At 36.6% G+C, this 15,716-nt stretch overlaps 1 protein-coding gene across 2 annotated transcripts in view; it reads left to right on the top strand.

The window, feature by feature from the left end:
- The window catches only part of NRDC (nardilysin convertase), a 107,914-nt gene that overhangs the window by 82,892 nt on the left and 9,306 nt on the right, over window positions 1–15,716 (top strand). For both annotated transcript variants that reach the window (XM_058552382.1, XM_058552383.1), the window contains 9 exons: window positions 55–113; window positions 395–449; window positions 5,109–5,213; window positions 7,019–7,142; window positions 7,702–7,788; window positions 9,606–9,725; window positions 10,831–10,882; window positions 12,124–12,274; window positions 14,508–14,635. In XM_058552382.1, coding sequence (XP_058408365.1) covers window positions 55–113; window positions 395–449; window positions 5,109–5,213; window positions 7,019–7,142; window positions 7,702–7,788; window positions 9,606–9,725; window positions 10,831–10,882; window positions 12,124–12,274; window positions 14,508–14,635 — 881 coding nt within the window. The remainder of the gene's footprint in view (window positions 1–54; window positions 114–394; window positions 450–5,108; window positions 5,214–7,018; window positions 7,143–7,701; window positions 7,789–9,605; window positions 9,726–10,830; window positions 10,883–12,123; window positions 12,275–14,507; window positions 14,636–15,716) is intronic.

Below are 15,716 nucleotides of genomic sequence, written 5' to 3'. Positions count from 1 at the left end.
TTAATATATAGATATCACTTTATGCAAAAGTATAATAAGATGTTTTATTTTCAGGTTGCTCATACTGTCTTCCAGTATTTAAAAATGCTGCAGAAGCTAGGCCCAGAAAAAAGGTAATATATACTTATTAGAATTAGGCCAGACGCCAATCCTTGTATGTTTTAGCCTTCAGGTTGCCGATAGACATGCTTTAGTCCTGCCTGAATGGTTTTTCAGGTGTTTCCTGCTTAAGTTCCTATACTGGCTCCATATCCTTATACTTCTATATGTGAATGTACACTAAGGGTTTGGTTTATGTGGCCAGTCTGTTTATTTTTATGCTTCTCTTTTCTTGCTGATGATTCTAATGAGAAATTTAAATGTCTTCTAGTTATTATAATTTCTTCTTTCACAGAATTTTTGAAGAGATTCAGAAAATTGAGGATAATGAATTTCATTACCAAGAACAGGTAATGACTTCCAGTGGAAGTCAAATTTTTTTTGAATGTTATTTGTGACCAAGTTGAAACTGGTGTGGACATTGTTTCTCTTTTTGGAAGTGTCACTGGAGTTTTAATTCTGCCACTCTCTGTCATGTGAGTCTCAAGATGGCCTTGAGGCCATCTGAAGATTAACTCTTGTGTTTTTGAGTATTTATACTGAATAACAGTGAGAGGATTAGGCAGATTGATACAGATCATGTTGTGTGACAATTATTTATCTACGTAGTCATCCATGTGTCTATCTTTCTGATAAACATTTGTGGAGAGCTTGCTATGGTACTTGATATTTTAAGGATTCAAATATTGTGAAGACACGGGGCTGGCCCTGTGGCTTAGCGGTTAAGTACGCGCGCTCTGCTGCTGGCGGCCAGCGTTCGGATCCCGGGTGCACACCAACGCACCGCTTCTCCGGCCATGCTGAGGCCGTGTCCCACATACAGCAAGTAGAAGGCTGTGCAACTATGACATACAACTATCTACTGGGGCTTTGGGGGAAAAAAAAAATAAATAAAAATTAAAAAAAAAAAAACAACCAAATATTGTGAAGACATTCTACAAGATAATCTGTAGTAATTGCCATATATAATATTAGAAACTGTGTGCTTTGGGATTTTAGGGCCAGGAGAGCATTTGCCTTGATTAGAATAGGGTTGGGGAAGGCTTCATATATATGGTAAATTTCAGTGGAGTTCAGCGTTAAAAAAATGAGTAAAGTTTGGATAAATTCTAAGCAATGGGAAGCACATGAATAAGGAACTCTGGGGTACTGTGAAAAAGTGAATTTCCTTTGTGTCTGTAGCATGGGGTATATGAAATGAGGGTATTATATAAGGCTGAAAGGTGAGTTTAGAGCAGGGGTTTTTTTTAAACCCTTTTTGTGCCTTGGATCCCTTTGGAAATATATTGAATCATGTGGACCCCTCCTCAGAATAATATTTCATCCCTCCAACTTTTTCAACTCTCAGAAAAGTTGGCATAGTTAGTACAATGAGCACTGGTATATCCCTCACCTGGTTTCACCAATTGTTAATATTTTGCCATATTTTCTTTCTTCTCTCTCTCCCCCCTTATATATGTATATATGTGTGTATACATGTATTTTTTCCCAAAGCATTTGAGATTTAATTACAGATATCATGATTTTTCACCCCTGAATGTTTTTAGCATGTATGCATACATCTGCATGTATCTGCTACAAACAAATGTATTCTCTCACATAACCTCACTAAAATTGTCACAATTGGGAAATTTAACGTTGAAATAATACTGTTAAATATTATATAGTCCATAGAATAATGTTTTTAAGTGCGTAAAATAAAATACAGTAGTTTACAAAGTAATACTGAAATGAAGTATTCAAAATAGTAAAAAATAGTAATTTGTGACTCTTTATCAATATATTAAATAAGGTCTAGTAATTACTATAATTTTAAGTAGCAGTGAGTGTGATATTTTGAGATATCGGCAACAACTATGTTGTGATTTCTACTGGTTATAGTCACAGATGCTGCTAATACTATGGGGATTTGTTGTCTATATTCATAATTGAATAAAAATGCTAAGTTAGAGGTTAGTGAAAATAAATAGGTAATTTCTTCCTAACCAGATTCATGCACCACCACCCCTCCCTGAATTTGTCCACTGATATCTTGTGGAAGATGTCTGCGGACCCTAGATTAAGAGCCCCTGATTTAGAGCCAGTTTATAGAGCATCTTGAAAGCTGCCTTTTTGGATCATCACCAGAAACAATTCCCTGAATATCTACTCTAAGTAGAGAAGACTTAAGTACATGAGGACAAGGTCACAAAAGCGATAAGCTTTCAGTTGTTATTGATTCCTATGTAATCTGCTCTATATACTTGAAGTCCTTTGAAATTGAGATAGAAATCTTATTCTATGAAAATAGAAAGACTGCTATGACTATTGACCATTAGAGAGTCCTATAAACAGTCCTCCCTATAATTTGTAGATTAGATTGATACGCATAGAACCCACAAGTCCTGCCCTCCCCCTTACGAGGAGTGATTTTGATCCATGTCCTTATCAGCTGTGGTGGTAACATGTGGGCCAGAACTGTGGCAGGAGTGGGATCAAGAACTGTGGACTACAACCATAGTGATACTCAAATTCCTTTTTTGGGTATCTGCTTTCTAGCATTGGTTGAGTGAGACACTTTCTTTCTGCTCCTCCGGTTCCTTCTTGGCAAGACATTTCAAGATATCTTTTTACTGACATCTCCCCATTTTGTAGCTCCTCATTTTTTTCACCTTTAGCAGTATTCATGAATGCTTGTCGTGTTTTTAAAACGTCTTAGATTAAAACCTAATCAGTGCAAAGTCAGAACAGATCAGAAAGGTCCGTATCTACGTGGACTGCTTAGTTAACTCAGGCAGCTCTGTTTATTTCGGCTTTTATACGTTTCTCTTTTATTAACAAAGTTGGAATGTATTTTCTTCAGATTTTTTCTGGTCTTCATCAATAAAGGCAAATAGGAATGTCCTTTCCAAACTTCGCAAGCCAGTTTTTTTAAATTAAAAAATTAAAAAAAATTTTTATTTCACCTAAGAACTTGGACTCAGTATGTCTCACAAATCAACTATTTGAACTAGAGGAAAGCTGTTTAAGTGCTTTTCTGTAGGCAGAAAAACAGAAATAATGTAACATTGATGGAAGGTAGTGAGAGTTTGTAGTAGACAAAAAAATTAGAGGCTAGATAATAACAAGTGTTGGAGAAGCTATAGAGAAGTTAGAACCCTCATACATTGCTGGTGGGAATGTAAAATGGTACAGCAGCTTTGGAAAACAGTTTGGCAGTTCCTTAAAAAGTTAGACATAGAGTTACCACATAAGCCAGCAATTCCACTCCTAGGTATATGCTCAAGAGAATTGCAAACATATGTCCACACAAATACTTGTACACAAGTGTTCATAACAGCATTATTCGTTATAGCAAAAAAATGGAAACAACCTAAGTGTCCATCAACGAATGAATGGTTAAACAGAATTTAGAATATGCCTACTTTGGAATATTATTCAGCCATAAAAGAAATGAAGTACTGATTCATGCTATGACATGGATGAACCTTAAAAACATTATGCTGAATGAGAGAAGCCAGATACAAGTCACATGTTATATGATTCCATTTGTATGAAATATCCAGAGTAGGTAAATCCTTATAGATAGAACACAGATTGGCGGTTGCCAGTGGCTGGGGGGAGTGGGTAGGAGGGAGCAATTGCTTAATGGGTATGGATGTTTCCTTCGAGGTGATGAAAATATTCTGGAACTGGATAGGGACAATGGTTGGACAACTTTGTGAATATACTAAAAACCACTGAATTGTACACTTTATTTTTTATTTCATTTTTAATTGTACACTTTAAAAGTGTGAATTTTAGGATATGTGAATTAAATATTTAAAAAAATTAAAGGATAGCATTTAAGTGTTTTTCATAGTACCTTTTCCATTGCCTTGGCACCAAAGGTCTGCTTTTAGCCCAGGGTCCTGATTAGATTGGAGCAGTTAACTTATAAATAAGTGGCTGGTGAAAATAACTAATTTAAAAAATTAGAACAGAGTAGGAGGAGTCATTTTAAACAATAATAGCACTTTAGTGACTATTCAACTTGGTGATTCAGCAATGTTTCCTGAAGTAGGGCAAAAAAAGCTAACAATAAATCTTTCCTTTTTCCTTGTTCTATTTGTATGTGGTAATGTAGTAGATAACATATACCTATGGTCTCTAGTTTGATGGATGCATGTCTCATTTCTCCTCCGTGAATGCAGTAACCTTCACTTCTATTCTGTCTTCCATTAGATGAGAGAATAACCCGTATTGTCTGGTAAAGGACTGGGCATGTGTAGTATTTTGGAAACAGTGTTTGCTGCTACATTAGGAGGCCTGAGTTCTAGTGTCTACTCTGCCTGTCACTTACTGCGTGACCTTGGGCAAGTCACCCAGTCAATCTGAGTATATTTCCTCATTGTAAAACATAGGATTGGAACTACTTGGTATCTGAAGAACCTGTCAGTTTTAAGATTTTGTGCATCTGGGTGTTCAATAAATGCATGAATTAATTGCTTTCCTCTAGAGAAGTGTTTCCATTTCATAGGTTAGAGAACTTGTGGTCACTCTTTCAGTTTTAAATTGAAGTAATATACTGATTAATATAACTTGTTAAATCAAGACATTTATCTGATGACACATTTTGATTTCTACATCGATCTGATTCATGCTTACAAATAGTTTTTAGGTGATAGTGCTGTAGTGATAAAATGATGAAGACTCTGCCTTTAGGGACCTCACAGTCATGGGGGGCATTTGACATTCAGTGTTATAATTGCTCTCCTGAAGAGGCTGTGACATGATTAGAGCCTAGTTGTGTTATGAGGCTCAGGATGGGGGACAGGAGGGATGTTAGGTTAAGCCCTTAAAATGGTAGCTTTGGCTAAATTTTCTTAGAATTCTGAGCATCAGATTCTTAAACTGCAGTTATATCTGGTTATATCTGTTCAGAATCTTTTGGTTTCATTGTTAAAAAAGAGAAAAAGTATTTACATTTGTGGCAAATTAGGGATAATAATGGGGAATTTCTGGTGTGAAATAATTTTACCTCTTTACAGACAGATCCAGTTGAGTATGTGGAAAACATGTGTGAAAACATGCAGCTGTACCCCCTGCAGGACTTCCTCACCGGAGACCAGCTTCTTTTTGAATATAAGCCAGAAGTAAGGAGGTTTCCATTTCTAAAACTTACTTTTAGAGAAAGAGGAGGGTGAGAAAGTGCAGAGATGTATTTAAGAACTGTGGGAATGGAGAAAACTTGGTTATATTTAGTCAAGTTTTTTGTTTGTTTAAACAGAAGAAATATCAATAGTTTCATGGATAATTTTTCATGATTCTTCTGTATGCTTTTGTTTTAATATGAGGAGAAAATCAAGTCCTCTTTTTGGGTACTATTCTCACTATTTTTCAAGTGTTAAAACATCTACTAAAAGAGTTAAAGTTAAATTCCTAAGAATTATGTGCTTTTGCTGCTAAGCATACTCAGAATTGTTTAGCTTACCTTTTAATTCAGTTGGAGACTCTGGACAATTAAATTTTAATCATTTTGAAAATATGTACAAGGAAAATATGAGATTCTCTGAATTTGAAACATATGACTTAGAGATAATGTTACATACAAATAAATAGTTGGTGAGGGTCTTTCCTCCACTACTCCTGGGGAATGAGTCATTTTGCTCCATTTAAGGTAGCAGTTCTCAACCAAGGATGATTTTGCCCCCTAGGGGGTATTTGTCAATGTCTGGAGACATGTGGTTGTCACAGCTGGGAGGTGCTCTTGGCATCTAATGGGTGGAAGCTGGAGATGTAGCTAAACATCCTACAATGCAGAAGACAGCACCCGACAACAAAGAATTATCTGGCCCAAGATGTTAATAATGCCGAGGTTGAGAAAGTTTGATATAGAGTATTCCAAAACTACTATTTAAAGAAGATGGGGGGGGGCCGGCCCCGTGGCGTAGCAGTTAAGTGCGCGAGCTCCGCTGCTGGCAGCCAGGGTTTGGATCCTGGGCATGCACCGACGCACTGCTTGTCAGGCCATGCTGTGGTGGCATCCCTTATAAAGTGGAGGAAGATGGGCACGGATGTTAGCTCAGGGCCAGTCTTCCTCAGCAAAAAGAGGAGGATTGGCATGGATGTTAGCTCAGGGCTGATCTTCCTCACAAAAAAAATAAAAAATAAAGAGGATAGGGAAAGGGAAAGGAAGAAACAGCAACCACACGTTCTTGTCGTCTCCTTAGGATGGTTGTACCCAGGCCTCCAAGTGTTTTTTTCTGAACCACCATTTGTTGTTTTTTCTCAAAGAAATGCTGTTTAATGGTAGTTAGGGTTTCAAATTTAACCCACAAAATCTTGTGTTTAGTCCTTATCATAGCTGAAGGATTATTGAAGGAGGCCCTACATTGGGAACATTGTACTGATTCTTGGGTATGAGGTAGTATAATACCTAGCAGTTAAGAGCATAGTCTCTGGAATCATGTACAAACTTGGTTACAGGTCCACTTTTGCCACTTACTTGTAGCTGTGTTGTTCTGTGCAGATTACATAATCTTTAACCTGAGCAAATTACTTAACCTTTAACCTCTGAAGCTGAGTATTATTTTCTATAAAATAAGTATACCTTAGAGTTGTTTTTAGGGTTAAATGAGATAACGTACGTTAAACACTACATAGCATATAGTAAAAGCTTAGTAAATGTTAGCTATTTTTTCTGCTAGTGTACTCTTACTATTTGAGATGAGCACCGTTTATGAGTATTATCGAGAAACATATTTGAAACAGTTGATAGACTAATGAAGTTTTATAAATTAGGGTGTTCATGGACTATAGATAAATAGTTCCATGAGCATCAAGATGCTAGGATCTTTGGGATGTGACTTTGCCTTTTTAACAGAGATGTATTAGGTTAAAGTTGTTATTGTTGTATGTGTGTCTCTCCCCACCCCGTCCCCCTCCTGCCCCTTATTAGGTCATTGCTGAAGCCCTTAATCAGCTAGTTCCTCAAAAAGCAAATCTTGTTCTACTGTCTGGTGCTAATGAGGGAAAATGTGACCTCAAGGAGAAATGGTTTGGGACTCAGTATAGTATGGAAGGTAAATATTTTAACACTTGTACTACATTTAGGTATATCTGACTCGCCTGGAAATTTTTATTCCTTTATAATTTGTCTGATGGTTCCTCTGGGGGGAAAAATATTTTTATAAGTTTACTTTCAGATGAAAATTATTTATACTACTTTGCAGGAATTTTTTTTTTTGCTACATTTGTATCCATATTTATTAGCTAGTGAAAAAAAATCCTGTTATCTTGGTGGTTTGGGGGCAGAGTTTTGAACTATGTTTCAGAAAAGTGCTTCTCAGACTGCAGTATGCATATGCATCATCTGGAGATCTTATTAAAATACAGATTCTGAGTCAGTAGCTCTGGGGTCGGGTCTGAGATTCTGCATGTCTTAACAAACTCCCAGGTGATACCAATGCTGCTGAGACCACACTTTGAATAGCAAGAGTCTAGAATGCCTGGATATGTCACTCACAGTTTTTCTGAGAAACGAAAATTGATTTGTGAAGGCCAGTTGTTAACTAGTTTGTTATTAAGAGAATTCTGAACATTGCATTGTTTATTGCATCAGTTGTTTTTTCATCTCTACAGATGTTGAAAACTCTTGGGCTGAACTGTGGAAGACTAATTTTGAATTAAATCCAGATCTTCATCTTCCCGCTGAAAACAAATACATAGGTCAGTGATTTATACATAATTATACATCATTATACATCATTATACATAATTCATCTGTGTACTAATAAACAAAACAAATAGCACTTGTATGGTACATTACATTTTACAAAGTGTCGTTTGAATTCATATTTGAGTTTCCCAGTAACACTCTGGAGTGGGCATTACTGTTTTTTTACTTTTTCGAATGAGAAAACCAAGGCTCAAAAAAGCAAAGTGAATTGTCCTAGACTATTCCCCTGGTGAATGGAGGAAACAGGACTTAAACATAGCTCTTGGGACTCTCTGAAGCTTTTGCTTTTTCTTGTATATCATAGCTGATCCTTTCACATTAGTCTCTAGGAATTGCCATTATCTTGCTCTAATGTTTTTAAACTACAGGTTGCAACCCACCAGAGGGTTGTGAAATCAGTATAATGAGTTGTGAACAGTATAATGAGTTGTGAAAGCATTAAAAAAATCAGAATGAAAAATAGCAAAATGTTTCATTGCATAAAGAAAGAGTATTATTTCAAGAACGCTTGTTCTAGATAGGTATATATGTGTGGATCTGTTTGTCTCCTAGCTTGCAGTGGAAAACATTTCTAACTATGAGAAAGCCACTAGTCTGGGTCAAGGTTACAGTTGTATATAACTAATTTACTTAGAATGCCATTTTCCCCAGCAATTCTGCTCCTAGGTATATACCCAAAAGAACTGAAAACAGGTACTCAAACAAATACATGTACATGCATGTTCATAGCAGCATAATTCACAATAGCCAAAAGGTGGAAACAGCCCAAATGTCCCTCAGTGAACAAATAAACAAACAAATTATGGTATGTACATACAATGGAGGAGTATTCAGTCATAAAAAGAAATGAAGTACTGATACATGCTGCAACATGGATGAACCTTGAAAACATTATGCTGAATGAAAGAACCCAGACATAAGGGGTCACATATTTTATGATTCCATTTATGTGAAATATTCAGAGTAGGTAAATCCATAGAGACAGAACTCAGATTGATGGTTGCAGTGGGTGGGGGGAGTGGGTAATGGAGAGCAACTGCTTAGTGGGTATAGTGGTTTCCTTTTGGGATGATGAAAATATTTTGAAACTAGGTAGAAACTAGATAGAACATTGTGAGTATACTAAATGCCCCTGAATTGTTCACTTTAAAATGGCTAATTTTATGTTGTGTGAATCTAACCTCAATGAGGAAAAAAAAAAAAACCTTTGGAATCTTGCATATTTTAGACAATTCAGTTCCAGATATGTATCTAACAGTACATATATAAAGTATCTAAACAGCTTAGCTCTTTTCAATAAATATAGCAAGTACTTTTTTTATTCTTGTTTTCCCTAAATTAGCTATTTCTCACCTACATATTGATGAAACAATTTTTGTTTTCATTAATTTAAAAGACAAGTTTAACTTTGTTCCAGTAGAACTATTTTTGTAACCTTTCAAATGCCCATAGGGTTAGTAAAAGACATTCTCATTCAAAAATGGATTCATTTGTAAATTGGTTTATACAATTATCCTGACCAAGGGTCCCTCTCACAGTTAAGATTGTTTTTGAGAAAGGGAATGAAGCAAAATGTGGACAGATCAGAATCGATTTTTGGGAAGTTACAGACCTTCAGAGTTCATTTAGTTCAAGGCCAAAGGAATTTTCTTTTCAGTATTGTTCTACTAATTTGTTGTACTCCAGCATTTGAATTTGGCTTATTTTTGCCACAAAGAAAAGTTATCTAGACTTCTGAAACCAAGAACAGATTGCTGAGAATCCTGTTGAAATACCTGAATGAATTATTACTTTTTTCTTTTGTTAGCCACAGACTTCATGTTGAAGGCTTTTGATTGCCCTGAGACAGAATACCCTGTTAAAATTGTGAATACTCCACAAGGTTGCCTGTGGTATAAGAAAGACAACAAATTCAAAATCCCCAAAGGTAAAATGTTTCGCTAAAAGAAGTGAAATAAGGATAGCAAATCTGTCTCTACTTTGTAGCAACCTTTTTCCCCTGTGTCTGTCACCTACCCTTCTTTCCCTTCCCCTTCCATTTGAAGACCTTTTCTAGGCTTAGCTATCAGATCCATACTGTGCTCCTGTGCTATCACAGAAATCCTTGTAGACACTAGAGATTCCAGGAAATAGAGGTTCAAGCCTAAAATGAAATTGTTTTCAGATATTTTTCTTTCAGTTAAATGAAAGCAGAGCCAGTTGTTTGGCCATCTTAGGGAATAGGTAGTATTTTTTAAACATTATTTTTAAAAAGAGATAGAATAAGAGTACGCTGAAGGAAATTATTCTTAGACACAATAGATAGCCTAATCCAGCACTACAAATGTGAAATATCCTCCATCTGTCTCCCTCTACCATTTTGCTTTTCAGCATAAAGGAAGCATAGTCTGTAGTTAACCAGACTCCAAAGTTCTTATCTTCAACACGTTAGCCCAAACTGTGTTGCTTTTTTATTTTTTATTCTCATGTATAGCATAGGAACTTACTGAAGCAACCTGGAATTAAAGGCTGAATGTTCTTGGTTGCCATCTAACCCATATCCCTAACCTCAACACAACTGTACTGTAGCTCTGAGGGAATCTTAAGTTTATTGGGAAGGTGTTTCCTCAATTTTTCTTAAATAGCTTGTAAGAGTTTGTAAAAATGTTCTTAATATTTATTCAGCTTTTTTGGAAAAGCTCTGCTATAACTTTCTGTGAGCACTGGGATTGTGTTCCCTTAATGTTGTTGACATATATACCTCTGTAAAGCTTGACCAAAGCTTTTGATAAATATGAGTATTCATAGGCTTCTCTGTATATCCGTCTATATATCTGGTCTTTCCATAGATTAAAGTGTGCCTTCTGGACACTATTTGGAATGGTAGATATTACTTTTTAAAGACTGTTAAAGATAAAAATGTCATGAGGATCTAAGGATTAATAGTTTATTTTAGAATTTTTAAAAAACATGATATTAGGGGAAAATAGCATATGTATAAAATATTTGAGGCCTCTGGCATATATTTTCTTATCTGTGGTCTTTTCTTTCAGCGTATATACGTTTCCATCTGATCTCCCCTTTGATACAGAAGTCTGCAGCAAAGTAAGCAATTGTCCTCTTTTCTGGAAAATATATATTTTTTTTATTGAAAAACTATTTTGTTTGTTTCATTCTGAATCATTCTGTCATTTTCTCTGTCAGTATTTGAGCTATGGTGCTGATTTATGTATTTTTTCTGTGCCCCAAAACAAATTATTTGTATTAATACTAAACATTAAAATGGAATTGTGGCTGCTGCATCTCCAGCATCCATCTGTAAAGCGATAGTATAGGCTCGTCATAGAATTACTAGATTGAGAAAGTTCCTTAGAGATGAGTTTGGGTTAGCTGCCAGTCTATAATAAGACTAATAGATTGTTGATGCTATATTTAGAGACCGTCAAGGAATCTGATTATACTTTGTTCTTAGCAAATTATATATTTATCTAGATAGCTGCATTGTGGAAGGTCAGAGAGCCTAAAATGTGCCTGAAACATAGGAGGTGCTTGGGAAATGTTAGTGTCCTCCTTCTTTTCCTTTGCCACTTAAACTGTAAAATGCAACCTTAAAATGACAGGCAGCACTAACATTTAATATCCACTTTGAAAAATACATTACTCTCCCCTCTTCCCTCAGATTTTTAATTTGTCAGTCAGAAAACTGAGGCTGCAGGAATAACCAGAGCCTTTAGGCCAGTTGCCTTTGAAGCCTTTCACACTTATCTATTGTGTGATATAAATATTATCATTTTCTATGTGTGCGTGACATGAGAAAGATTGGGAAGCACTGCTGAAGGTAGGAGTTCTGTAATGTCCCTGTGAAACTGAGTCCTGGGGAAGCTGTATTTACCTTTGAACTCAATTAGTATTCAATTTTACATTCTGGAGTAGTGAATTAACATCCTTCTAAAAGTGAAGTTTCGGGCCAGCCCCGTGGCTTAGCGGTTAAGTGTGCGCGCTCCGCTACTGGCGGCCCGGGTTCAGATCCCAGGCGCGCACCGACGCACCGCTTCTCCGGCCATGCTGAGACCGCGTCCCACATACAGCAACTAGAAAGATGTGCAACTACGACATACAACTATCTACTGGGGCTTTGGGGAAAAAAAGGAGGAGGATTGGCAATAGATGTTAGCTCAGAGCTGGTCTTCCTCAGCAAAAAGAGGAGGATTAGCATGGATGTTAGCTCAGGGCTGATCTTCCTCACACACACAAAAAAAGTGAAGTTTCTTACTCTAAATCGAAGCAAATCTGTTCATGTCTATTTCTTGCCAATTAATGATGCTATTTGCATTTTATATTCTCAGTGTGGTCCTTTTTGATATCTTTGTCAATATCCTTACCCATAACCTTGCGGAACCAGCTTATGAAGCAGATGTGGCGCAGCTAGAGTATAAGCTGGTAGCTGGAGAACATGGTTTAATTATTCGAGTAAAAGGATTCAACCACAAGCTACCTGTAAGTACAAGTGCTCTGTTTTCTTCCTCACAGAGAGCTTTAAAATTTTGTATTTATGTTTGTTGCCCCTATTACACCAAGCATAGAGGCTTATGCCTGGGATGCTGCACATAGAAAGAAATTGTTTATTAATGTGGATTATCATGTTTTCTTGGCTGATGACAGCTGTTCTAACTTTGGCCACATGTACGAGCAACCTATATTCATTAATTACTAGCAATGTATACAGCACAGCCTGTGCTTCGGGCTCGATTTCACTTCCCTTTTCTGTCAGTTTCTCTGCAGCCAACACTGGCATTTAGGACTGGTTTGAGCTTCATTTCACACCATACAGCAATAACAAATTTCAAGCACCTGGCACTTTGCCTGACAGTGGAACTCAAATGTTTGTGTCCTTTCTTCCTCTTCTTCACTGTCTCCCTTTGTTTCAAGTGTGTATGTGTTGTTTCCCTTCCAAGTTTATGAGCCTTTTAGAAACAGGGTCCATATCTTGTCAGTAATTTAACTTTTGGTAAGGAATATGTTTCAGTGTCGCTTCTTAAAAACTTCATAAGCAGAGGAAGAAATAATATGGGATGCTGTCTAAGAGGGTTAGATCATTAAATACCAGGTAAAACGTAATGTACCCAAAAAATTTTATATCTTGATTTCTTGGATAGAACATATATTAAGGTTTAGGAAACTGGGTTCACACAAGAAAAAATCTGGAGGAAAGGACCTGGCAGAAGTTAAACTGTGCTAAGAGGTGATAGCATCCATATGTTAGCAAAAACCCTAGAGAAGAGTATAGTGCTCTCCTTTATACCCTCATCTCTGTCACTCTCCCCAGAGAACAAAGATAGGTCTTACGAGGAGACACCATGGAATATGTTACTTTTGTCAACCTTCAAAAGCCTAAATATAATGTAGCTTAAGATCCAAACAGATTAAAGGCTACTGCAGTGGTTGTCATTTGGGAGGTATGTTTTGGAATTACCTGGAGAGCTTTTTAAAAATACAAACCATATAAAAGTATTTGAGGCTCTTTATTTTATGAAGCTTACCTAGCCTTAATATTAAAACCTGATAGAGAATATAAGTATATATATATAAAGCTAGAGACCAGTTTCACCTATAAAATATAGATGCAAACATTCCAAAAATTTGAAAATTAAATCCAACAACATGACAAAAAGAATAATTCACCATGACCAAGTGCCAGTAATGCAAAGGGTTTGTTGTTCAGTATTAGGAAGTTAACAAACGTGAATCATTATAACAGAGGTCAATTGAGAAACACTATATAAATATAGTGATAAATGCCAAAAAATGATTTGATAAATTTGAGTGGGCATTCATACTAAGTAGGGAGGGGGGAAATTACTTAAACACAATAAAACCTTGATTTAAAAAGAGTAACAGCAAATGTTACATTAACTGATGAAATGCTGAACATTAAAATCAGGAACAAGCCAAGGACATCCACGATCACCTCTATTATTCAACGTTATTTTAGAGGTTCTGGTTACTACTTTAAAATGAAAAAATGAAATAAAAACACTTAGAAAAGAAAAAGTATTTTTCTTTGCAGATGAAATATGATTGTACTTTTAGAAAACCTCTAAGATATTACTAAAATTTAAAAAATAACGTGTGATGTGGCTGGTCACAAGATCAGTATGTCAAAATCAGTGGCCCTTTTTCCTTTAGTAGCAATAACCACTTAGAAATGGATGAGAAAAATATTCCATTTATAATAATAGAAACAATAAAGTACCTAGGAATAAATAAGAAAAGTATAGAACCTATGTAAAGAAAACTGTAAATCTTGAAGCATATAAAAAACTATTTTAAATAAGGGAGAGACTCATCAGTTTCTGGATAGGACAATTAGATATAAAGTTGTTACTACTTCTAAAATTAATATATAAATGTAGTATCCTTCCAATTAAAGTCACATTTAGGGGCAGTGGGGAGCTGGATAAAATTATTTTTAAGTTCATTTGGAAGAAGAAATGTTTAAGAATATCCATGAAAATTATAAAAGAAGAAGAATCTTTGCTCTAAATTTGACAATTATTGAGAATTTTAGCCCCTGAAGATTCTTTGAGTCGTCAGTACTTCTCTTATGTCCCCACAATGCCTATTACCATGCTATGCCCCTGATTAAAATCAACGGGAAACATTTGTCCCCCTAAAACTTAGTGGATTTCCATGCTTCTCCGCTTAAAGTACTTCTCTCTTTTCTTTTTAGCTACTGTTTCAGCTCATTATTGACTACTTAGCGGAGTTCAGTTCCACACCAGCTGTCTTTACAATGATAACTGAGCAGTTGAAGAAGACCTACTTTAACATCCTCATCAAGCCTGAGACTCTAGCCAAGTGAGTATATGTGGGATCAGCTTATATTTTGAAGGCCTGAAAGTATTTGCCTTCCTAGAGGTCAGGCGTGGGGGATGAGCGCTAATTTTCAGTGCTAATTTTCAGACATGTGAGAATCATGCTGTGGTTTAGGAAACCAATCCAAAGGGTTATAGGATTTCTAAGCCCAGCTTAAGTAGCCATCTGTGAGTAGAGCTGAAAGCAGCCTACTATACTTAATTAGAGGCATAAAAAGGAGGTTTTTTCCTAAGTTTATAAATAAATAACAGTTAAAGAAGTGCTGGCTTTGTTGTAGCTCAGAGTTGCTTACTGGTGATTTTAGTGTGTTGGCTGTTGTGATAAGTAGCTGAGTTAAATTGTTTTTTTTTTTTGTAAGGAAGATCAGCCCTGAGCTAACATCTGTGCTAATCCTCCTCTTTTTTTTTTTTGCTGAGGAAGACCAGCTCTGAGCTAACATCTACTGCCAATGGTCCTCCATTTTTTTTTTTCCCCCCAAAGCCCCAGTAGATAGTTGTATGTCATAGTTGCACATCCTTCTAGTTGCTGTATGTGGGACACGGCCTCAGCATGGCCGGAGAAGCGGTGCGTCGATGTGCGCCCGGGATCCGAACCCAGGCCACCAGTAGCGGAGCGCGCGCACTTAACTGCTAAGGCCCACTAGCTGAGTTAAATTGCTTAACACATCACTTAGCTGGCAACTGCAACTATCCAGAATTCAGCCAGGGTTCCAGAAGAGAGCAAAAAGGCTTCTGGACAGTCTGTATACTAAGGCTTAAACCCTCTGCTAGTAGACAACCCTTTTAGGCCTTTCATCAGAGCCTGTTCTTTGGTCCAGAGCTAACGGTAGTCTATAGAGTAGCTTTGTGTCAATCAGAAAAAAGTACCCCCTTGGAGTACCTTCTATCAGCAAATGGAGCCTTTGTGGGAGGGAGAAACAAGTCCCATCTGAGCAGACACAGCCCTTTGTGCACATGGCTTGCAAGCCCCTACTTGACCTCCTTGCTGAGCATCTATAAATGGTAAACAGCACAACCTTATAGAGGCCCTGCTTTTGACAAAGTTATAATGAGTCCCTAAATGA

This window comes from Diceros bicornis, chromosome 13, assembly GCF_020826845.1.
Source record: "Diceros bicornis minor isolate mBicDic1 chromosome 13, mDicBic1.mat.cur, whole genome shotgun sequence".
Lineage (NCBI taxonomy): Eukaryota > Metazoa > Chordata > Mammalia > Perissodactyla > Rhinocerotidae > Diceros > Diceros bicornis.
Note: the sequence above shows the minus strand (reverse complement) of the source record. Positions and strands in the feature narration are given on the sequence as shown.